General features: G+C 42.1%; 2 protein-coding genes across 2 annotated transcripts in view; one reads left to right on the top strand and one right to left on the bottom strand.

The window, feature by feature from the left end:
* Positions 1 to 2,915, top strand: part of LOC149350163 (receptor expression-enhancing protein 5-like) — an 11,227-nt gene extending 8,312 nt beyond the window's left edge. Inside the window, exons 2-3 of the mRNA XM_089579128.1 lie at positions 258 to 480; positions 2,607 to 2,915. Of these exons, the coding sequence (XP_089435254.1) occupies positions 258 to 480; positions 2,607 to 2,783 (400 nt within the window). The 3' untranslated portion in view covers positions 2,784 to 2,915. The remainder of the gene's footprint in view (positions 1 to 257; positions 481 to 2,606) is intronic.
* On the bottom strand, positions 2,892 to 21,719 carry LOC149350162 (uncharacterized). The gene is made up of 4 exons (XM_089579127.1): positions 19,627 to 21,719; positions 15,442 to 15,632; positions 11,954 to 12,284; positions 2,892 to 5,321 (listed from the first exon to the last, which is right to left on the bottom strand). The coding sequence occupies exons 1-4, from the start codon at positions 21,247 to 21,249 to the stop codon at positions 4,251 to 4,253; spliced, it is 3,216 nt and encodes a 1,071-aa protein (XP_089435253.1). The 5' UTR covers positions 21,250 to 21,719; the 3' UTR covers positions 2,892 to 4,250.

Raw genomic sequence — 21,719 nt, 5'->3', positions numbered from 1 at the left:
AGACTATCATAATGGGCCGATCTAAGCACTGGGCTTGTTTGAAATGTCCAAACCTGGTCAGGGGCCCTTAAAAAAGCCCCAATTGGTCAGAATTAACAGAACCCCTCACTACAGCGTCCCTCATAGTAAAATGCTGCTTTTTGCACGTAAACAATTATGAATACTTGTCCCTGAAAGCACAATTTTCCTTTCCAAGTGTATAGACTTCAGTGTGTTACTCGCGGTTTTCTAACTATGACATAATTAATTGGTTTCAGGGAATTTCTGCTCTACATCCTTTTCATCCTGTTGATCCTCTCATTCCTGATTGGCGTGTTTGGACGGCATGTCAGCAACTTGATCTGCGTCCCGTACCCGGTAGTGGTCTCCATGATATCCGTTGACAGCAACATTCGCCAGCGTTACGTGAAGTGGATAACATACTGGATGGTCTTTGGCTTCGTCAATGTTGTTGACATGATGTGCCCTCTCATAAGTACCGTAAGTAACCATTCACCACAGCATTCCAAAGCTTTTCAGAGATGGATTTATGACAAGATTCTGTGAACCACCCGAGCAAGGTCGTGGGTGTAACCCCGGTCACTGCAGCTGCATTTAACTTAAGTTAGATGGAGATGAAGTGCAAAAACACGTGTGCTGTGCTATTTCAGTTTCAGTCAGTGATCAAGGGTTTACTAGGAAGTTCTTGTAACTCCAGTGAATATGCGACCACACTTAGAGCATAGCTGCAAACGACCTAGTTGGTTTTTCAAGTTTGACAATTCCTTAGCACAATACTCTGGTTACTGACAGCAGATGGTTTTTTTCATCCCTCATTGCTGTCCTAACCAAAGTAGCGCTCCAAGAAGTCAAGCTAGAGAATGCTTCTTAAGACATACAACTGGGTAGCAGGTTCACAAGTTTCTAAGGAACTTTCAAAAATGATGTCTGCTTACTTTATGTTCATTGCAACCTACGTTGCAACCTACATTGCAAGGAACATAGGTTGCAAAAAAAAAAAAGCATTTACTTTACACTTTTCATTTATGCTGCACTGACTTGCAGATTTTGTTCCAAGACAGATGTGAATCAGAGCTGCAGGCCAGGAGAACAGATAATGTGCACTCATTTTAGCAAGGTGACCACATTTCAACTCTAAAAACAACTTTACATGATTACGTGGTGATTGATGGTATAGCCGACACACGCCCTTTATTTACTTATTAACCAAACTTCTGCCACAGGCCAGACCTGAAAGCCATGAATAAGTACAATGCTGATGTTTTTGGATGTAGTAGAAGCATCCTTCATCCCATCAGTGTCCCTACATGCATCTGCCACATATACAGCTGGCAGAAAAAAGCTTACGGGATGCATACGCTCTGGAAAAAGTTGACTGCAGCACTGCCTTGCAACCCAGTCGCATGGTAATGATACCAGCAGGTGGAAAACGCATGTCCCCTCATATTTGCAGGCATTTCAGGCAACTGGCTTGTGTGACGGTGCTGAAATATTTTATTTTCCTGCACCCCATAAACTTTTTCTTCCAATTGTACTTATAGAGCAGTGCACACAATCTTCACTTCAAAACCTTACAGTGAAGACATCTTGGTTGTATGAGGAGCAGGCATTATGGTTTTGTGCTGGCCCAGTGCTTAGCACATTTTCGAAGTTAGCAGCACACCAAAAATTAACTTTGCACAGAAAGAATTAAAGCTGTTATGCAATTGTGAGGTGTATACCATGCTGGTGCCATACCAAATCTTATATTTGAAAAAATAAGTTCAAAGTGAAGGATATATAAAGTAAATGACTTAAAAGTGCCTTGTGTTGGACTTTTATGCATGACAACAGCAAATACCTTGACCCTCCTCCTTTTCTATGACCAAAAGCTTGCTGCAATGCTGCTTCCTTCTCATGAAATGGCAGATAGAGCCTACTGAAGAAAAGAAACTACGGAACTGCCCGTGGAAAAATGAATTAAAAGAAGCTAGCCCAAACGCTGTGTGCACTTGATTCAATACAGTATAAAAGAAAAAAAAAAAACAGCCAGATCTTACCATATAAGCAATTTTATAATTTCTGACAGTATGCTAAAATCCAACTCTTCCATATGGCAACATCTTGTATCATGCCAAGCAATGAGACACAAGAGTTCATTTTCCAGAACTAAATTCTGAACAAATTTGCGCCAGTGACAAATGAAATACGTAAAGTCACGTTGCCAAAATTTATGAAATATTTAATCAATGGCTCTTCAATGAAGGTGGACCAAGGTGCCAACATAGATGGAAAATGACTATTTGTCATGCTGACATATCATGATGAAAAGCCCGTTTTGCATAACATGGCTACTGTTACAATATCAACTGCAGCAGATGCTGTGCTACACTTATTCGGCATATTGCATTTCTTTCGTGACTTCTGGTGCTTGTCCACAATTTGCTCCACTTAGTCCTCTCAAGACAGAGAGCAGCATGAAGCAAGAGCTTACGTGCACTAGCCTGCTTTGCATAAATAAAAGCTCCACTTCATTTGATAATCGCGTCATAGTGTTACAGCAAGTTCAATACTAAAAGCAGCAGCACTCCGCAGCTCCTAATACTGAAAGCATTCTTCTTTCGCAGATCATGCCCCAGTACTATCTATGGCGTACACTTTTCCTGGCTTGGTGCTTTTCTCCGTACAAGTGGAATGGCTGTAAGCTGATTCGGGAGAGCCTCTACACAAGCAGGAACATGCGGATCCTGAGAGTTATTGCTTATGTTTTTTACGAAGCAGCAAGGATGCTGACAGTCCAGTAACAACATGCTGAAAGCTTGCAGCCAGGTCTGAAGTCTTGTGGACTACAAAGGGGACATCAAAAGTTTTGGTTTGCCGGTAACCAAAAATAAAAGCTTCACACTCAAGTGCATTTTCTGTATAATTTGCATGGATATCTCGGTACACCAAAGACAGTAAAATTGTTTCATAGGTGTGTCCGGAAACATGTCGACACCTTGCTGCTTAAAAACCTTCATTTCACTGTGCTTAGTGCAGTAAAAACATGCAACAGCTAAACAAATAAGAGATACACTGATACACTAATAGAGGAATAACTTAAAAACAATGATACAAACGACCACTAAAACAGGGTGAACACGTAAGACAGACAGGACTAATGCACTAAGTAACAGGACTGCTAAACTATAAAACATATAGGTGTATGTATTTAATCATTCTGAGCATATCAGATGGACCAATAATACATTTCTGCAGTAAAGCACTGAGTGACCTTTTTCACTTGGCTCACTCTATACAATATTCATACGTTGATATTCTGAGTATTTTACAATTCAGGCTTTTTACAGAATAGTATGCAGCAAATGTTGCTCAGCAGCTTTAAATTCCCAGGTGTGAATTGAATTCCTGTTGATTATTTCCACACGGTACCTGGCACCCATTTATTTCTTAAAAGGCAAGGGCAAATATGTTAAAATGTATGTTACAGGCTTGCCACAGCTTCATAAAAACAAGATATAAAAACATAAAACACGAGTCATTTCAGAGCTCCACTAAAACAAGAGCTGAATGAATGACTAAAGATAATGCGTACTTGAAACCTTCCATAAAAAAAGGAAGTATGTGCTCAGTAACGTTGTGCTGATTTCCTCACGCTTTTGTGTCCCAGTGCTTACAATGGCTGTGAAAATAAAAACAGATAAGCGAGTTCATATTCAAACCATGAAAACACTGCTCTCTTGTCGGTGACTTTTCTTTTCTAGGGCCAACAGAAAGAGACAAGCCAAAATATGCACATGCTCTATACAGGACATTCTAGAAGTGGGAATGCGGTATGGCATAGAGCAGACACTGTCACGATGCACTACTTTAAAGCAGTCTAATGGTATTTTTTTAGCAACTTGACAAAGGACAGCAAAATGTACATGCTTAGAAAGTGCTAATGTTGAAAAAAAAAATGCCTCACTTGGGTGATGCCAGTGTAAAAAGTACCCACCAAATCCACAGTAGTGCACACCTTTCCTAACGACCTCTACATCTCAACAACAATGTGACATTTCCGCATTGTCCACTGCTGCAATAGACAGCAACATAGCTCAGAGCTGGAAAGTATAGAGTGCAGGCAAACAAATGCCTGCACGACATACCTGACTTCTGTCCCAAAAATTCGGTACAACTCATGCAGAATGCAGAAAACATGGCGTTCTTGACAGCAGTTTGCAAGAGCGACACTTCACACAAGATGTTGTGATTGGAAAACAAAAATGGTCTCACAATAACGTGAGTGAGTAAGTGTCACTTTCCAGGTGCGGAATCTGCTGCATTTCAAAGAGATCCCGCAGCTGCTGTGTCTGCGGTCGAGGTGGCTGCAGGTGCTGTGGGTGCATCTGTGATGGCTGCAGCTGCAGCTGCTGCAAGTGCAGCTGCTGCAGCTGTGCCTGCTGTTGCAACTCTGGCCGCTCCACTGTAAGCTGCTGCGGCCGTGGTGGCTGCATCAGTGGCCGCTGTGAGGTGTCCACCTGAGCCGGAGGAGGCACCAGAGGAGGATGAGTGGCTACAGGGGCAGGGGGCACAGCCGCTGCAGCAGCCTTTGCAGTATGGTGGCGAGGCCTCCTGGCCTGTGGCACAAGGGTGGAACGGTCAAGTTTGGCAGGCATGGGGATTATGACAGGTGGCTTCTGTACCGTTACTGCACGTGCCGGGGGATGCTGTGCTGCAGTAGGGGCATCGGTCAAACGCCTGCGTTTCCCAGGACCTGACATAACAGCTTTGTGTGCACTCTTAAGGTGCACCTTTAGGTACGACCTAGACACAAATCCTTTGTTGCATAGTGGACAGAAGAGCTTGAAGTCCTTCGTATGACTTGTGACGACATGACGTTTGAGGCTGTTCCACACACGGAAAGTTTTCCCACAATAGCTACAGCGCATGGGCCGCTCACGAGTGTGCATGCGAATGTGCATTGACAAGGTCAGCCTGCTGTTAAACTTCTTATCACAATATGGGCAAGTAGTAGTGGGGCCATTTCCATGTACACACACACGGTGGGCCACGAGGCTGGAGCCATACTTGTAAAAGACGTTGCAAAGCTCACAGTAATATTCCCAACTGCGGTTGCCACTGTAAGGGCGTGGCCGGGGTGTCCTTTGCTTGTCGTGAGACAGGCGGTGAAGATTAAGAGACCGTGTCAGGGCAAAACGCTTGTGACAAGTGGGGCACTCATATGGCAGATCTTTGGAATGTGCCTGCATGTGCTGCTCATAATGGCCTTGGGTCTCGTACATGTTGCCACATTCTGTGCATGTGAAGCCAAGACCACGGTCATGATGCTCCTTGTGAATCTGCACCAGGTAAAAACAGAGATAATACAAATAAGAAAACAAGATGCAACTGGACAACATGGCAAAGTTTTAAACATCAATGCCTCCCCTACTTCAATGCCAGACATAATGCTTAATTCGCAATGGGGCCTATTAGGGCATTTGTTTTGTATTACTCATCACAGTGTGGCACCATTTATGTGGAGGGGTGGCTTATAGTGTGAGCTGCTAGCATAGCTGGCAAATGTTCCTAAGTGCTGCCTTGAGAAAAAAAAATGCAGAACAAAAATATGTGAGCCCATTTCCTGTGGTATCTGACTAGTTATGACGTTCTCTCCTTCTCACTGCACAGGCAAAGTAGACCAAAAGGACAGCAAAATGAGAGAGAGAGAGAGGAAAACACGGTAATAGGACAGGGCTTGATTGGCCAGAGTCAGCTGATGTGCCTGGAACTGAAATCAAAGAGGCACTGCATATATTAAAGAAAAGGGGGGGGGGAAGGGAGTACAACTTACAAATTCAAATGCAACACAGGTGCTGAATTCAAGGTCGCAGATAAGCATAAGAGAGGTGCTGTGCAAAGGTCTCTATTCTGTGTGCTAATAATGACAACATTGCTTATGATTTGCTTTTTTTGCCTTGGTCTTAGTCCACCTCGTGAGTGAAAAAAGTAGCTCTTTTAATCATCCTCTGGTTGAGATGTGCATATCTGGGATGTGAGGGGATAAACAGAGTTAATTTTTTCATGGAGGTTTCAATGCAAAAATTCTTTAACCAGTGTTCGAAAACATAGCTCCCAAAGCATCGCAGTGCACGAGAGTTGCCAATGACAGAAAACTGTCGCCGGTCACCGCCGTTCCTCCTACCAGTGCAAGTGTCATCTATCAAGGAATGCGTTTTCGACGGTAGCATTTCGAAAAAAACTGCTGTTTTGTCGGCAACGTCTCTGCTATTTTTTATTGTGTTTTTGGGCCCTACATACTCTTCACGTGAGGGTTTCATGGGTGCCTGGAGACGCTTTTCTGTCTCCACGCTTGAAGCTTACATTTTTCGACTGTGGGGTCTAGAGTACAGCGCTTCTCGTTCATTCTAACCGAGTTACATTGCCGCGGTTGTTCACTGTATCTGAGATGCAGTCCCATTGCCCTAATGCATAATTTGACGGTAGCATCACCCTCGTTTATAATAAGCGAGCATTTGTAATAACTGCAGCCGTTATAAGTGGGCTCAACTGTATCGCACTATTTTACAACTTCTTGCCTATTCACTATAACGAGGTTTCACTGCATTACCTTTTTTATTTTCATGTGAGTACATCATTTATGGTATGGCAGACATACTTTTTGCGTTTCTCTAATTTTTTCCAGCTTCTTCGAAAACCTTCTAAACTCCAACTGATAATTTCTAAAGTACATTCAGCACGCTATATTTTGTGACACATTACATTTTACTTTAAAAATTTTTGCTCGCAGTGAAAAATTTATATCAAGGACAGTCGGCAACCGACCTTTTTTATGTAGTGTCAGAACTGAACCTACAGCTGAAAAAGTTTTTTATAATTTAAAACTTTTAGTGGCTAGTTTATAAACACACTTGAAACATTTTGTACGTTCCAGAATGTTCTTAATATTTTTCCTGCAAAAGATATTGTCTTGTCAATACAATTTTTTCTAAATTTTCAACTTGCTTGTGTGTTTGCTAATTTTTCCGCAGTATTGACACAAAGCATATTTGTTTGAAATAAATGTCTTCAGAAAGCACATTGCACTGCTATCACTATCCAGCCTATTGCATTTTTTTACACCTCACATATTTTGCAGGAAAAAACAATGTCTGAAACCCGTCAAAAACAGTCATATTGCCCTTGTTAACAAAAGGGTTAAGCATACTTTAGACGTACAAATCTGCTTGAGATGCAAAATGGGGAGAAAAAAAGGAGGGGATCTAGCTGGAAAGTTAGGCTGGAGAGGCCTGGAGAGGTCATCAAGCCTACTCCAATGAAAACACCATGTCCCAGGGATGCCTAAAAACCTCCCAATGTCTAGTCCCACAGTACACTTTCTAGGAACATGCTACATATACTGTATGTTACAGTTTGGGACACCCTGCATAGAAGGTTCATGGTATATTTTTGTGGGTTTTGTTCAGGCATTTTACATGTGAAGGTGCAGCAGGACTTTCTGTTGTAGCCCCTTTCATGTCAACAAAGAGAAAATTCTCTCACTGCACAACAAACACAGTTGTAACTGCTGCAGTTGGGCATAAAGCCCACACACACACACACACACGCACGCACGCTCGCTCGCTCGCTCACTCACTCACCAGGCGTTCCAGCTAAATGTAACCAAACTTTAAAAAAAGACGAAGTGCCCTAGCCAGTGAAACCAACTGAGGGTTGTTCAGAGTCGTGTGGCCTAGTCTTCAGTATTTTTTGTTCTTCAAAGTTAATTAATTAGTTAAGCTTAATTAGCTAGTTTTGTAATTATCGACTTGAGTAACAAAATGTGAATGGAAAAGTTGTAGATTGTCTTGAAAGAGCACTAGTAGTGCTGTTTCCATCAAGGTAGGATTTGTGTAGCTTTATTTATTGGCCTTAAAAGAAAGGTATCACGTGACCAGCTGCTGGCTCACATCTCTGCCCCAATGTGCACGCAAAGGCTGATCGGGGAGAGCACTTCAGAGAAAAACGGATTTTCTTCTCTAAGATGAGTCTTAGGACACAGAAGTGGCACCGTTGTCATGTGGAAGCTTTCTTTTATTGTGCAGGTTATGGTTTAAGGCCAGCAAAAAAACCACTTTATGTAAACGGTACCTTGGTGCACACAATTCAGTAAGCTGTTTTCAAATGCGATCTACAACTTTTCCATTGACACTTTCTTCCTCGTCAATAATTAAAAAGTTTGCTCATAAGGCTTAACTAATTAAACAACCCTCAGTTGGCTTCACGCAGCTGGGACACCTGGTATATATATATACAGGGTGTTTCACCTAAGACTTTCTGCAATTTTTAAAAATAAGCTATTTGAATTAGATGCGCGCTTTTTCTGGCATAGCATTGTCAGTGGTGTAGTACATCATAATGCAGCTAAGACGTGCTAACTAGCAGGCTTGTTAACCAATATTTAATAGTTAACTTTTAAACTATTACCGTTGGGCTCCTTAATTATTGAGAGGCATGTAGCCCACCGTAAGTGATGTCCATATCCGTTTTTGGAATTTCGAGAACGCGATTATCCTCGGCGCTGTGGCCCAACAAATTTTGGCTATTTCGACGAGTTACGTGCACTGGAGAGGTTGCTTTGCCTGCAAGCTTCTCAAACCGCATGTATTTTGGCGCAATGTAGGCGAAATTTGTTGGGCCACAGCGCCGAGGATAATCGCGTTCTCGAAATTCTAAAAACAGATATGGACATTACTTACGGTGGGCTACATGCCTCTCAATAATTAAGGAGCCCGACGGTTATAGTTTAAAAGTTAACTATTAAATATTGGTTAACAAGCCTGCTAGTTAGCACGTCTTAGCAGCATTATGATGTACTACACCACTGACAATGCTATGCCAGAAAAAGCGCGCATCTAATTCAAATAGCTTATTTTTAAAAATTGCAGAAAGTCTTAGGTGAAACACCCTGTATATATACCAGGCATTTCAGGGAAAACTAAGCAATTTTCAAAAAATAGGTTTTTTGGGGTAAAAATATGGCTTTTGCGACATAACAATACTAGTGCTGGTGGACACCATAAAACTGGTGAATCGTTTTAAGTCTTAAGCTGGCTAACTAATTTTCAATAATTAACTTTTTAACTATTAAAAGTTAAGCACCTAGTTGCAATTAGAGATTTGTAGCCGGTCATTATTAATAGCCATATCAGTTTTTAGAACTTCAATGGCTCAACAAAATTTGGCTACATCGTGCCAAAATACATGCGCTTTCGAAAAGCATGCAGGCAAAGCAACTGTTCCAGTGCACATAATTAGTCAAGAAACCCAAATTTTCTTGAGCCACAGCGCCAAGGGTAATCGCGTTTTCTAAATTCTAAACTGATGTGGCTATTACTAATGACTGGCTACAAATCTCTAATTGCAACTAGGCACCGAACTCTAGTAGTTAAAAAGTTAGTGATAAAAAATTAGTTACATCGCAAAAGCCATATTTTTACTCCAAAAAACTTATTTCTGCAAGTTACTTAGTTTTCCCTGAAACACCTGGTGTGCGCGCGCACACAAGTAATCTTTACTGTTTTTATTTTAAAAATTGTGAGAGGTCAGTGCGGTCTGTTGAGCTGGATTTTACACAAACTTATTTTTGATTTTGGGGGCAAAATTATATTGCAAAACTGATGACTGTCAACACTGAAGGTAAGACTTGTTTTTAAACTTTCTTAATAGACAATGTGGTCCAAAATAGCGAATCTCAAAATTACACATTTGTAAGCTGAGTCGGTTTTCCCACATTGCATATTTATAAAATGGTGTCTCTCGCTCTTCTTATACATCAAATACAGGCGCAGTTGGAGCATCTGACGATGTAAAAGAAGTTGGCTAGATTTTGGCGACAATACCACACTCTCAGGGCTGGGTTACATGCAACATAGCTACCCCAGAAATTGGACAACTGCCACCGGAGCTTAGTTGGTAAAGCACCGGACGCGAAATTCGGAGGTCATGTGTCCAGACCTTACTGGCGGTATGTGGTTGTTTTTTCTTCTGCTTTCTAATTAATTTTTGCAGCTATAAAAATAATTACTTTTATTTTCCCATGGAATAAAAAAAGACATTACAATTAAAAAACAACAAAAACATTCCCCTGCACTCCTTTGGTTCGATGACTGTTGGCTTCTTTCAACATGCACACATCGGCGTGTGCACAGGGAGGGTGCCCCCACCCGTCTAATCATTTAAGGAGGCGCTAAGTCTGCCCCATACCTTTTTTTTTCTGCTGGACCTGTCCAGTCATTGTTTATACTGCAGTTATATAGTTTATAGTTTACGGCTACGCAGGTTTTTTGACAATACTGGTGGCCGAAGACCCATGAAGTTGCATTCCAGAAACTGTTTAATTGCCAGATCACTTTGAGGCAATATTTTTAGGTTCTTTCTTTCAGTTAACAAAAGACAGATGCGTCATATTTTCTGCGGTTTAGAGAGAATGGAAATTCCTTCACAAGCACGTTGTTACACTGATGCCTCAGCGGTGCAGTGGCTGCTCAATAATATTTTGAATATTTTGCAATTCCATTACATTGAAATAAGTGTTTTATAACCATTCCTCATCTTTGTGCTCAGTTTTGGCCGTAGGGGCCTAGCTGGGAGAGGACTGTTTGGTGGGGGGGCGCTGAGGTTAAACTTGGGTCCCCCTAATGGAGAATACTACGAATGCCAACGCACGCATGAACGCGTGCGCGCGTGCACACACACACACACAGGCACACACATGCACGCACATGCACGCACGCATGCATACACACATACACACACGCACACACACACTTGTAGAAAGTGTGTGTTTAGAGAACATATATACCAAGTATGATGCTCTTGTACGCTGTATCTGGTTTTTAGTGGTCACACAGCTTTGTGAACATCATGTATGTTGGCTTGTTTGATCATATCTCAAACTGGTTCTTTGGATTTCAGTCACTGATTTACTTATTATTTGCAACACTGCTAGCCTTATTAATTTAATACAGAAAGAATAGTGCTTTAGACGTGAACTAAGAAGGAGATGAACCACCAATTAGACCACCTTTCAGCCTTGACTGCTAGCCTTAGAAGAACACTGACAACAAATTGAATTTGCCTGCATCAATAAGGGTGGAATTCTAGTGACAAAGAAACCACTCTCACAGAAAACGTAACTTTCATAAGCTAGAAAAGACGAAGCAACGAAATACAAGCGCCGCCATCACCGGCTGATTTCACAAGCAAACTGGATACGTTGACACTGAATTTTTGACACGGATCCCAGAGGCTATGCTACACTGCTATTCACTTCAAAATGGCAGCAACCAGCCCTTCTCTGTGTGGACATTACAAGTTTGAACTGAGTGGTGGGAAGATTTTTAAATTCTATTTTCTTAGCCATAAATGGGTTTTTTTGCAAATGGACTAACTCTAACATAACTGGAAAGAGCCAGAGAATCAAATTTTTACTGAGAACGATAACTGGATGAAGTTGCCCTCAGTGTCCCTCTAACATAGCTGCTGTTTGGGCAGGCATATTTTTGCTTCAACTATACGTTGCGAAGTTTACAACAAACTTTTGGAAATCTATCACAACAAGCCAAAAGCTATGATGCCCAGCGCAAATTTCATAGAAGTCCTCCATATGGAAGGGACATGCATAGGTAATTTGCCTACTGGCTAAATGGTCATGCATGGGACATCTGCAGGATCATTTCTGTACTTCCCTGGGGTACCTGATTACTCGTCTCAGGAATCTGTGCAGTAGCTGACAACTTTTTTACACAGGGTACGTCAGAAGATTTTTTTGTAACCAGACTCATAACATGGTAACAGTGTATGCAGGTATTGCAAAGCTGTTCCCCAACAACTTTACTGTACGTAGCAAGACGAAAGTGGAAAAACCTGGAAGTGAAGGTGTCATTTGTTTTTTGAAAATTTCAATTACAGTTCACTGCACTGAACTCACCTTGTAGGTTTCCTCAGCTGTAAAGGTGCGCTTGCAGCTCTCACAGCGAAAGAACTGGGCCTGGTGCACACAACGCACGTGCTTGGTCAATTCAAATCGGAATGTGAAGCCTTTGTTGCATTCACTGCATGTGTGTGGATACTTTCCAGTGTGGGTAACTTCATGCTGCCGGAAGCTCTTGCTGCTGTATGTCACATAAGAGCACTGGCTGCAGTGCAACTTTTTCACCAGAGTCATAGTCGCATAGTCATCTTCAGTGAGCATGCTGGCATGCATGAGCACCATGTGTTGTTGAAATCGCTTCTTTTCCAGGAACTTTTTCGGGCAGTGGCTACAAAGAAAACAAGGGAAAGCAAGTTTGTGCAATAAGATATGAGCCAAATGCCACTTCACAGATTGCATTAGTTTAATTTTACCTTGCAGGAACTAGAGAAAATAAATAACATAAATTTACATCTTATTTACAAGCAAACACAACCAGTTTTACAAGGCATTAGATGGGGCTACAAATCCAACTCCTGAGCATTTCATTCATTCAGCATGGCTGAATAATCAGACCACTTGTGATACTTTCACGTCTTGTCTAACATCGAAAGTTGTTTCTTTAGCTGAGAAGTAAGACATGATGTTGGGCTAGTCGGTTCATGGTTAGAGCGAAACAAAACTGCGCGAAGACGACGGGACAAAAGAAAGGCACGAATACACACACACAAAGCGCAGACTTCCAACTGACTTTATTTTGTAAAAGCAGGGTGCTTATAAAGGCAATCACAGCAAGCTAGGAGACAAGCAGAAGCAACGTGCGAACGGCAATGACAGTGTCAACAAGACCACGTGTGATTACGACCCATGAAAAGTTCGGATGTGTCCATATAAGAAATTGATCTCTTGACTTGAAAGAGATAAAGAAGGGGCGCTAACACACTTATCACCCCTTTTAGAAATGAAATAGGCCTCGATAACTTCTCTTTCGGTTTTTGTTTTGGCCTTAGAAAGGAACTTTGTTTTTTCCAGGTAAGGAGAACAGTTTTTGGTGTCGCAGCTCTTGCAGTGCAAGGGTAGATTGCTGCCAGTGCCGCTGCTAAGGGATCGCCTGTGTTCTAAAGCGCACTCATTAAAACAACGGCCAGTCTGGCCTATGTAGGAACGACAAGTTCACAAAATGTGTTTCCGAAGTTGTTTACGAAATACCTCTGTCATGCGGTCGTTCCTACATAGGCCAGACTGGCCGTTGTTTTAATGAGCGCACTTTAGAACACAGGCGATCACTTAGCAACGGCACTGGCAGCAATCTGCCCTTGCCCTGTAAGAGCTGCGACACCAAAAACTGTTCTCCTCACCTGGAAAAAACAAAGTTCCTTTCTAAGGCCAAAACGAAAACCAAAAGAGAAGTTATCGAGGCCTATTTCATTTCTAAAAGGGGTGATAAGTGTGTTAGCGCCCCTTCTTTATCTCTTTCAAGTCAAGAGATCAATTTCTTAGATGGACACATCCGAACTTTTCATGGGTCGTAATCACACGTGGTCTTGTTGACACTGTCATTGCCGTTCGCACGTTGTTTCTGCTTGTCTCCTAGCTTGCTGTGATTGCCTTTATAAGCACCCTGCTTTTACAAAATAAAGTCAGTTGGAAGTCTGCGCTTTGTGTGTGTGTATTCGTGCCTTTCTTTTGTCCCGTCGTCTTCGCACAGTTTTGTTTCGCTCTTAGCTGAGAAACTTGCAGTTGAACCAACAAATTTGTATTGCAAGCCAAAGTGGTCGAACTCATGACATCAAGCGTGATGTCACAAAATTATGTGCTATGACAGGATGAGCTGCATGTGACGTGACACTGCCATGGTTCTTTTTTTGGTGCTATTTGAATGCAGTTTGTGCCTTGTATGTTATTACTACTCATACACAATTCTAAAAACCTGCTTCAAGCTCAATGTATCTAAATTTTTCATGCTCTGAATGTCATTTCTCAGAAACCATTTACATGATGCTGCCAGTGAATGGACCTGTCTCAAGATCATCACCACTTGCAGAAAGGTGTATGATCAATCACCAGATAATTCATGTGTCTGCTGATTTCTCTCTAATTAATCATCTTGTCTTTGTTAAAATATCCACATCTGACATGGAAAAAAGGTAATCTATCAATGTAGACTTCATTTTATGGTTCAGTCAATTATGATGTGTTAGCTGAGTTCACAATGATATAGCAACAAGCATATTACAACACTATCATGGTCACTAAACAGCAGTATTCGTTTTCCCGAAGCCTGCAAGATTTAATTTACATGTAAAAAAAGCTTGAATTCTATGGAACTCGCTGGCCTACACAGATTAGTAAAAGCACTTGTTGAAGCCTAGGACTTAAAAAAGAAGACACACCAATTTTTTTTTTAGTGTATTTTTGCTTTCAAATGATGCGCAAGACATTAGTAAACATAGATCACTGTGTGAAATTCTCCTATGCTGATTTATTTTATAATCGTATTTCTTCTCCCTTTACAGTTTTGGTTCCAGTTTCAGTAGCCGAACAATGATTGCCGCATCACAAGTAGGTACAAGATCACAAGGGGCACATAAAAACTGCAACATAATAGTCCTTTGGTCACTCGCTGCCGTTAAGGCTTCTGGAGTAGTTTAGCGAGAGAGTCGGTGTGAATTAGAACGACAAAGCAGCGATCACACCGCAGCTTTTGCATGCCACAAGTGATCACATACCTTCTTGTGATGTCACAACCTCCGTTTGGTTACAGAAAGCAAAACTGAAACTACAGTTGAGTGCTGGCGAATTCCATATGGCATCATTACAAAGAAAAAACACACCACAAAAAATATGGTGTCTCCATCTCTTTAATAGAAACGTACTTCAAAACACAGCAAAAGTCCACAATTAATCACAACGTAACTTAAGGCCAATCAATCTTGTAGGTCACTTTAGTACCTGCTGTACCTGGGGAGTTCCTTCCAAAATCAATGCATGTCTTCACAGACGACACAGCCTACACTCTTGTACAATGTGAACTAGGTTGTAAGTGGGATTACAGTTAGCCATTTAAGCAGTCATGGGCACCCTAGTAACTTGCCTCTAATTCTAATGTGAGGCTTGTCATGACATGACATATGACACCATTCAACAGTACAGAACCCAGAGAAAAGAAAGATACAGAAAGCAGGATGGTGTCCACCTTTTCTTGTCTTTGCTATCTGCGCAGCCGAATCACATCTTGCCTATAATTTGCAGTGCAATGCCATTGGAACTTTTAAAGGTAAGCTGTTGCTTACACACATAACTTTTCTTAAATCTTAAAAGGGAAGGTACGGCATTCTTGCTTAGCCACAAAGCACACCAGAAAAAATCATTGTACTCCTCTAGCACAAATGATTAGGATACACTGAATCTTATCTGTACCTAGGGTATTAAAGCAAGCAAAGGTGCACCAACTTCCTTTTACATTCACTACTGTACACAAGTACTGGAACCTAGAGGCAACGAACCTGCAGCCATATTGGAAGTCTCTTGTATGCACACGCTTGACATGCTTTAGCTTGTAGTTATTCGTAGTGAATTCCTTCGGGCAATGGGGGCACTTGTACATCCGCGTTGTGTTATGGATCTTTCGATGCTTGCGTAGATTGCTGGCTGTTGTGTACTTTTCTTGGCAAATGTCACACTTGAATGATCGGACCTGTATGAAAGGTAAAACAGAGGATTTTAATGTAAAATACAATAATCCAGCTGAAGATTCAGCACTCAAGTGCTTTGTTGTTGTCATGCTTATACAAAGCTGCACCAAAACAGTAATGAAAATGGTTCCTTTTTCTCTCCTTCCTTGCTTCCTGACATCCAACAACCATGTGCCTAAAGAGAGATGGTCAGTTGTTTGCAGGATGGGACTCCTTTTAAGTGTAAAATGCAGAGGCTGTTGTCATGATGATAACATTCTGTTCTGCTCATAAAAAAAAAAAAAGCAACTGCTTTCAGCGAAATGTTACAAAATCAGATAATCCTACAGCACTACACTTTTTACATTACCAGTGATGAGCTTATCATTGACAATGATACTGAATGTTATTCAAATATGCAATTCACAGTGTCGAAGAAGGCAAAAGGCAGCAATGTCTGACTAGACTAGCCTTTGAATTGCCTGTTAAACTTCCATTCTTGACAAAAGCATAGCAAGCAGTTGTGAATAAAAAAAATATATATATTCACTGAGAGTCATAATGTCCAGAAGGAAGGCCATCAGCAATCAGTTTTAAATAGGGACTTTGAGCATCACTATCTTGAGATTTTCATAAACCTTCAACTCTACTGCCCAATGCATGGGCATTATGGCTCATCTACACAGGCCACATTCCTGCACTGTAAACACTGCATATGGTTACAGTAATGCTAAAACACTATGTGTTATTCGCAATATGTGCAGTACTACCAGTTTAAATATCTGCTGGTCACGGTTTTGGTAACACGTTACAACTGGGGTAGAAAAACAATGCTGCCTTTCCTCCGCACGTGCTGCACTGTGCTGTCACCAACCGAATGTTTTGCCGGCCATGCAGTCACACATGCACAGGGCATCAGAGGTATGGCTATAAACCCTATTTCTTCATCATGCAATGACATCAAGACTGGTAGTGCATACTTTAAAATCAAAGGGTTTCATGCATTCCTTTCCGTTGATGTTTGCTTGTATAACTCCTTGCACAAGAGAGCCGCGGCAGTGGCTCAGTGGTTACAATGCTCGCCTGCTGACCCAAAAGATGCCAATTCGATCCAAGCAATGGCGGTCACATTTCGATAGAAGCAAAATGTTAGTGCACGTTAAAGAACCCCAGGTGGCCGATATTATCCAGAGCCACCCACTATGGCATCTCTCATAGCCTGAGTCGATCACTTTGGGACGTTGAACCCCATGAACCAAACCAAACTATACTATAGTTGAGCAAGTCTTGGGCAAGCTTTCTGTACTCTTAAATAAAATTTAGTGCCTCTACTCCTTCCCAGCATGAATGCACAAAATATTGTAAAAAATTTTGTATTCACAACTTTGCATTCTTAACCCTTTCACTGCCGGGTTTTTTTACTCACCCCTGCCGAGTTTTTTTTTTTTTTTGCATGTTAGGTTCCTGGAAATTTTATGCTAGTAGATGCTCTGCAGGACATGTTGACATTTTTATTTAGGATAACCTTATAGATATTAGCTGAACAGAATCAAATCTTCCAGCAGAAATTTTGCCTGTCAGATTTCCCTTCTTGCGCGGTTTTTTCGGTGGCAGCGGCTCTTCATTGCTGTCATCACTCGACAAGGCACTTGCGTGGGCTGCTTCCTCATTGTCACTATCACTGGAGTCCGAATTCATAAGTAGTTCTTGAACTTCTCGTCGGTCAAAGCGCGGATGCATGTGGCACGCTGCCTTGCCATGGCTGCTGTGCCGAAACCAAAACGAAGCGGCACGGATGTAGAAACATGAGCTCCGTCTGTCGTTTAAAATTTACCCTACAAGTTCTACGAATTTATGGGGCCTCTGCACAGATGGCATGACAAGCTTGCATCGTTTTTTTTTTACACGAGTATTATCGAGAGCAGCAGCGAGTTAAAAAGCTAAAACGAGTTTACTCTGGAGAAGCAGGGGGTGTCCATGTGTGGTCGCCCGAGTTATCTCGGGAGTGTCAGTGAAAGGGTTAAAAAAGGCACATTTCCATCTTTCAGATGATGTCTCTTTCAGATTATGTACCTCATTTTCAACAACAAAATTACAGATTTATGCTGGTACAAGTTGTTCATATTAAATGCAGTACTAATATCACTAGTCATTTTGCTAGCCATAAAGTTATCTGTCATCAGTTTGAGCCTGCCAGTTCAATATCACAGAGTTAAAGAATTTGACACACTTCTGCCCTTGTTTATCAGTGACATTCACAAATACATAAAAGAAAGGGCTTTATCATCTCAACAGCTTTCTTGGTCCAGGCTATATTAAAAATGCAAGCCAGAATGCTCAGAACACAGCCAGATATGTGTCTTTATAGCTCACACAAGCTAGGCTTCAACTACTATGTGTTAGTGCAGCAAAAGTCAGGCACAGCTGGCGGGATTTTTGATCTGCCTTCAGGTCAGTTTGTTTCGGCTGACTGAGTGGCATTAAACTAACAAGATATTCTGTATGATAAAAACTAGGTATGGCAGTTACATATATCTTTGACAGCTGCACTTAACGTAGTGTATAATAATTCTATTTTTCATATAAAACCTAAATTAACTAACTTAACATTAGTATCAAGTTTTAAAGTTTTTACACAATTTGTGACTCATCAAACATGTACTTCTCCAAAAAGTGGACTTTTACATCAAAACTGCAATAAGTGTAAATAAATTAGATTAGGCTACACATGAAAAAAAATAAAGGTCCCAATAGCACAGGATAAGCAGCAGAGTGCAACCAATCGCTGGTTTCTTTTTGTGTTCACTTTGCCATTTTCGCACCAGCTGAATCAAAGTCTTCACACTGACTCATGCAATACATAGCTTGCACCAACATCACAGCAGCCGCCAAGATGGCAAACCAGAAGTACTGCGAGAAGGTATGCATTTCTGTGATCCAATTATCGAAACCTGTTCTGGCCTGCACAGCTGAAACTGTGTGCCACCATCATGGTGCCCATGACGCCAGGTGCAAGCTATCTATTAGCCATTCTCCTACTTTATATGCTGTCTTGCTTGTGCACCTGAAAATCTTTAGTACTGTGCATCAGCTAATAACAAAACAACATATTTACACCTGCTAGCAAGTAACTTAAAAGCCAGAAATAGACTAAAAAGTTTACACTTTAAAGAAGAATGGGATATAACTAAATGGTTCAAAATTTGACAAAAACTTCCATGACAGTTTTACCTCCAGCCTCAACTACAGCGGATTGATTTCAGTATACTTTTAAAATACAAATGAATCCTGGCCATGGCTTCCGCATTTTGATGGGGGCGAAACACAAAGCGCCCATGCGCTGTATGATGTCGATGCACGTTCATGAACCCCAGGTGGTCTAAATTTATCCGGAGCCCTTCACTATGACATCCCTCATAGCCCACGTGAACTTTGGGACATTAAAATCCAAACAACATTAATAACAGTTCTTGTTGCCAAAGCCAATAAACTTTCTGGTTACACACATTCTGCACAGTATAATGCAGCCCTGGAATAATTAAATGCCGGAAACATACACATTAGTTGTTTCACTACATCTTCCAAGTTAATCTGGTAAACCAGAGTTGCTGCTGACAATCACGATGCAGAACTGCAGGTACAAAAAATGCGAAACTGATGATCACACATGAGCAAACAAAGCATGATCAAACATAAGACAAAGCATGACCAAACAAGTCTTCAGGCACAAGATATACCAAGAGTGCCTTGTGCACACAGCCCAACATTGAAAAGTCCTCTCTGTACTGCTGAGAAATAATGGAACTTTTCTTTTGGTCCTCATTACATGCATTCCAGTGAGAAAGCTTTTTTGTTTTTCCCACTGAAAGGCTGGTAATAATGGACACTATTCATTGCAGATGACATCACCACAAGTCTACACAAAATGAGTCTGCTTACACATGTGCACGTTAAAACAAAACGACTTTTGCACGGTGAACATCAAAATGATAGCACTTTTAAGAAAACAGTACCAACCTTGTTGTGCGACTGCACATGGACACGGAGGGTTGACAGGGACTTCAGCTCTTTGTCACAGATGTTACAGAGGTAAGTCTGCTCACTTGAGTTTTCCCCAGTTTTAATCTGCATGTGTTTGCGCAAATGTGTCTGAAGCATGTCACGGTCTGTAAACACTTTGCGGCATGTTTCACAGGGAAAGACTTGCTGATCTGGATGGACTTCCATGTAGTGTGTTGCTAGTGCTTCTTCACTGTCACACCCAAGATCACATTTTGCACACTTATGTTCCTTCTGGCTGGCACTGTTCTCAGATTCGCCCTGTTTACCCGATGTTCCATCTTCTGTTGCGTTGCCACTGCTTTGTTGTTTATGCAGCATCTCGTTTTTATGAAACTGTGTGTAATGTTTCCGCAGCCCTCGGTAACTCAAGTAGAGCTGGGAGCAGCATTCACATCGATAATCCTTGTGAGTCTCTTCATGTTTAGCCAGATCCTCAGGTGTTGCAAATCCTTTTCTGCACTTCTCACAGCAATTGGGCATGCCTTTGCAGTGAGCAGCCTGATGCCGCTCCAGTGTAAACGCTGTTGCAAATAGCTTGTCACACACATCGCATCTGTGCGGATGTTCACTTTTTGGCTTGTGAGTCCAAGAATGCTTCTTGTACTTTAACCGCGAGCTGAACGTTTGGCCACATTCCTCACACGTGTATGTTTCATCTGATTTTGCTTTGTTGCTTGCTTTTAAGGCTTGCCTCTCCCTAGACTGCTGTTTTAGTGCCTTTATGTTGAGTGGTGCAACCTTAGGAGTTGGAGTTTCTGTTGCAGAAACCTTCGCAATGGCAAGTGATTTTTTTAATGGGGCTGTTGTTTTCCGGGAAGGCATGGTTGACTTTTTTGCCGGGGTTGATAATTTTTTGGCGGGTAACGATTTTCGCGAAGAAGTTGCTTTTCTCCCAGCAGTAGTTGCTCTTCTAATTGGCGCCGAGGCTCTCCTGGTCCGTTTTACTTTGGGAGCCTTTTCATACGATTCATCTGAACCGCTCCAATCAGAGTCCGCGCTGTCACGATTAAAATCATCGTCTGAACTACTACTGCTTACGTAACGAACGGTGGCTGCATTGCGTGTCCGACTCGACCTTCGTGTGGTGTCGGGTAACGGCGCAACAGGCAATGCCTTCAACCGTATTTTCATCGGATTCTTTTGCTTCCGCCGGTCGCTGGAAATCTCATTCGCCGGTGTAGCATTTGACTGCAGCTCTGCTGGTTCAGTCGGCTCCTCCACATCAGGCTCTTGAGGTGGGTTTTCATCATTTACTTCCTTTGATTCCTCCTCCTCCTCCTCCTCCGCCGCCGCAGTAGGATCATCATTCAAGTCATCCGGCAACGCCGCCGATTTCAATGTGCATAATGGTTCGCCGTCGATAGATGGTGACCGTACAAATACTTTGTCATTGACAGCTGTCGAGGCGTCACTTTCGCTGTTTGCCGCACCTTCATTTACAGCTCTATACTTCGAGCAAGTTTTCGCGAAATCTCCAAAAATAATGCGAACATATCCAGCCGCTGGAACACCAACGGGGAAAATAAGCTTTGTACAAAAAGGCTCAACATCGATGTTTATGAATACGCGGGTTTCCATGACCGCTCTTGCTAGTACAAAGAGATGCTGTAAGCCAGACGATGGCGCTGGGAAATCGCGCGCTTTGCGCTAGCTTCTCACATCGTACCAAGCCACTGCGGTTTACAAACGCCACGAAAATGGTCACTTCTGTACCGATTGTGCAGGCGCCTCAGCCCGTACTGTCGCATGCATTAAGAAACACGGCCGTCCAAAGAGCCATCAGTGATTGTTTTTCATCACCATTGTTTTCCCAGCGAAGAACTGCAGAGAAGTCAATCGGCGTCGTCAAATTCTAGCAAGCTCGCAGAAACGACAGCATAGTTCCGGTAATCGCTGGGAAAAACGCGTGGCCACAAATCAAAGTACGGCATTCCAAACGAAGACGAAAGGAAGCACTGTTTGCGCCTACGTTCACAGCGCGATGAACATATTCACAAGCTTCGCCAAGCTGCCAAGCTTCCCGCAGCGGTCGTGGTGCCGCTGGCGGC

The sequence above is a fragment of the Amblyomma mixtum genome, chromosome 3 (assembly GCF_055824585.1).
Source record: "Amblyomma mixtum isolate Tamu chromosome 3, ASM5582458v1, whole genome shotgun sequence".
Lineage (NCBI taxonomy): Eukaryota > Metazoa > Arthropoda > Arachnida > Ixodida > Ixodidae > Amblyomma > Amblyomma mixtum.
The sequence above is the reverse complement of the archived record's forward strand: the minus strand, read 5'-3'. Positions and strand labels throughout refer to the sequence as shown.

Coding starts and splice junctions, on each gene's coding strand:
- LOC149350162 (XM_089579127.1), bottom strand. CDS start 21,249: ATGGAAACCCGCGTATTCATAAACATCGATGTTGAGCCTTTTTGTACA. Junction 15,633..19,626: donor ATGTGCAGTCGCACAACAAG/GTTGGTACTGTT, acceptor CCTTTCATACAG/GTCCGATCATTCAAGTGTGA. Junction 12,285..15,441: donor GACTTCCAATATGGCTGCAG/GTTCGTTGCCTC, acceptor TTTTCTTTGTAG/CCACTGCCCGAAAAAGTTCC.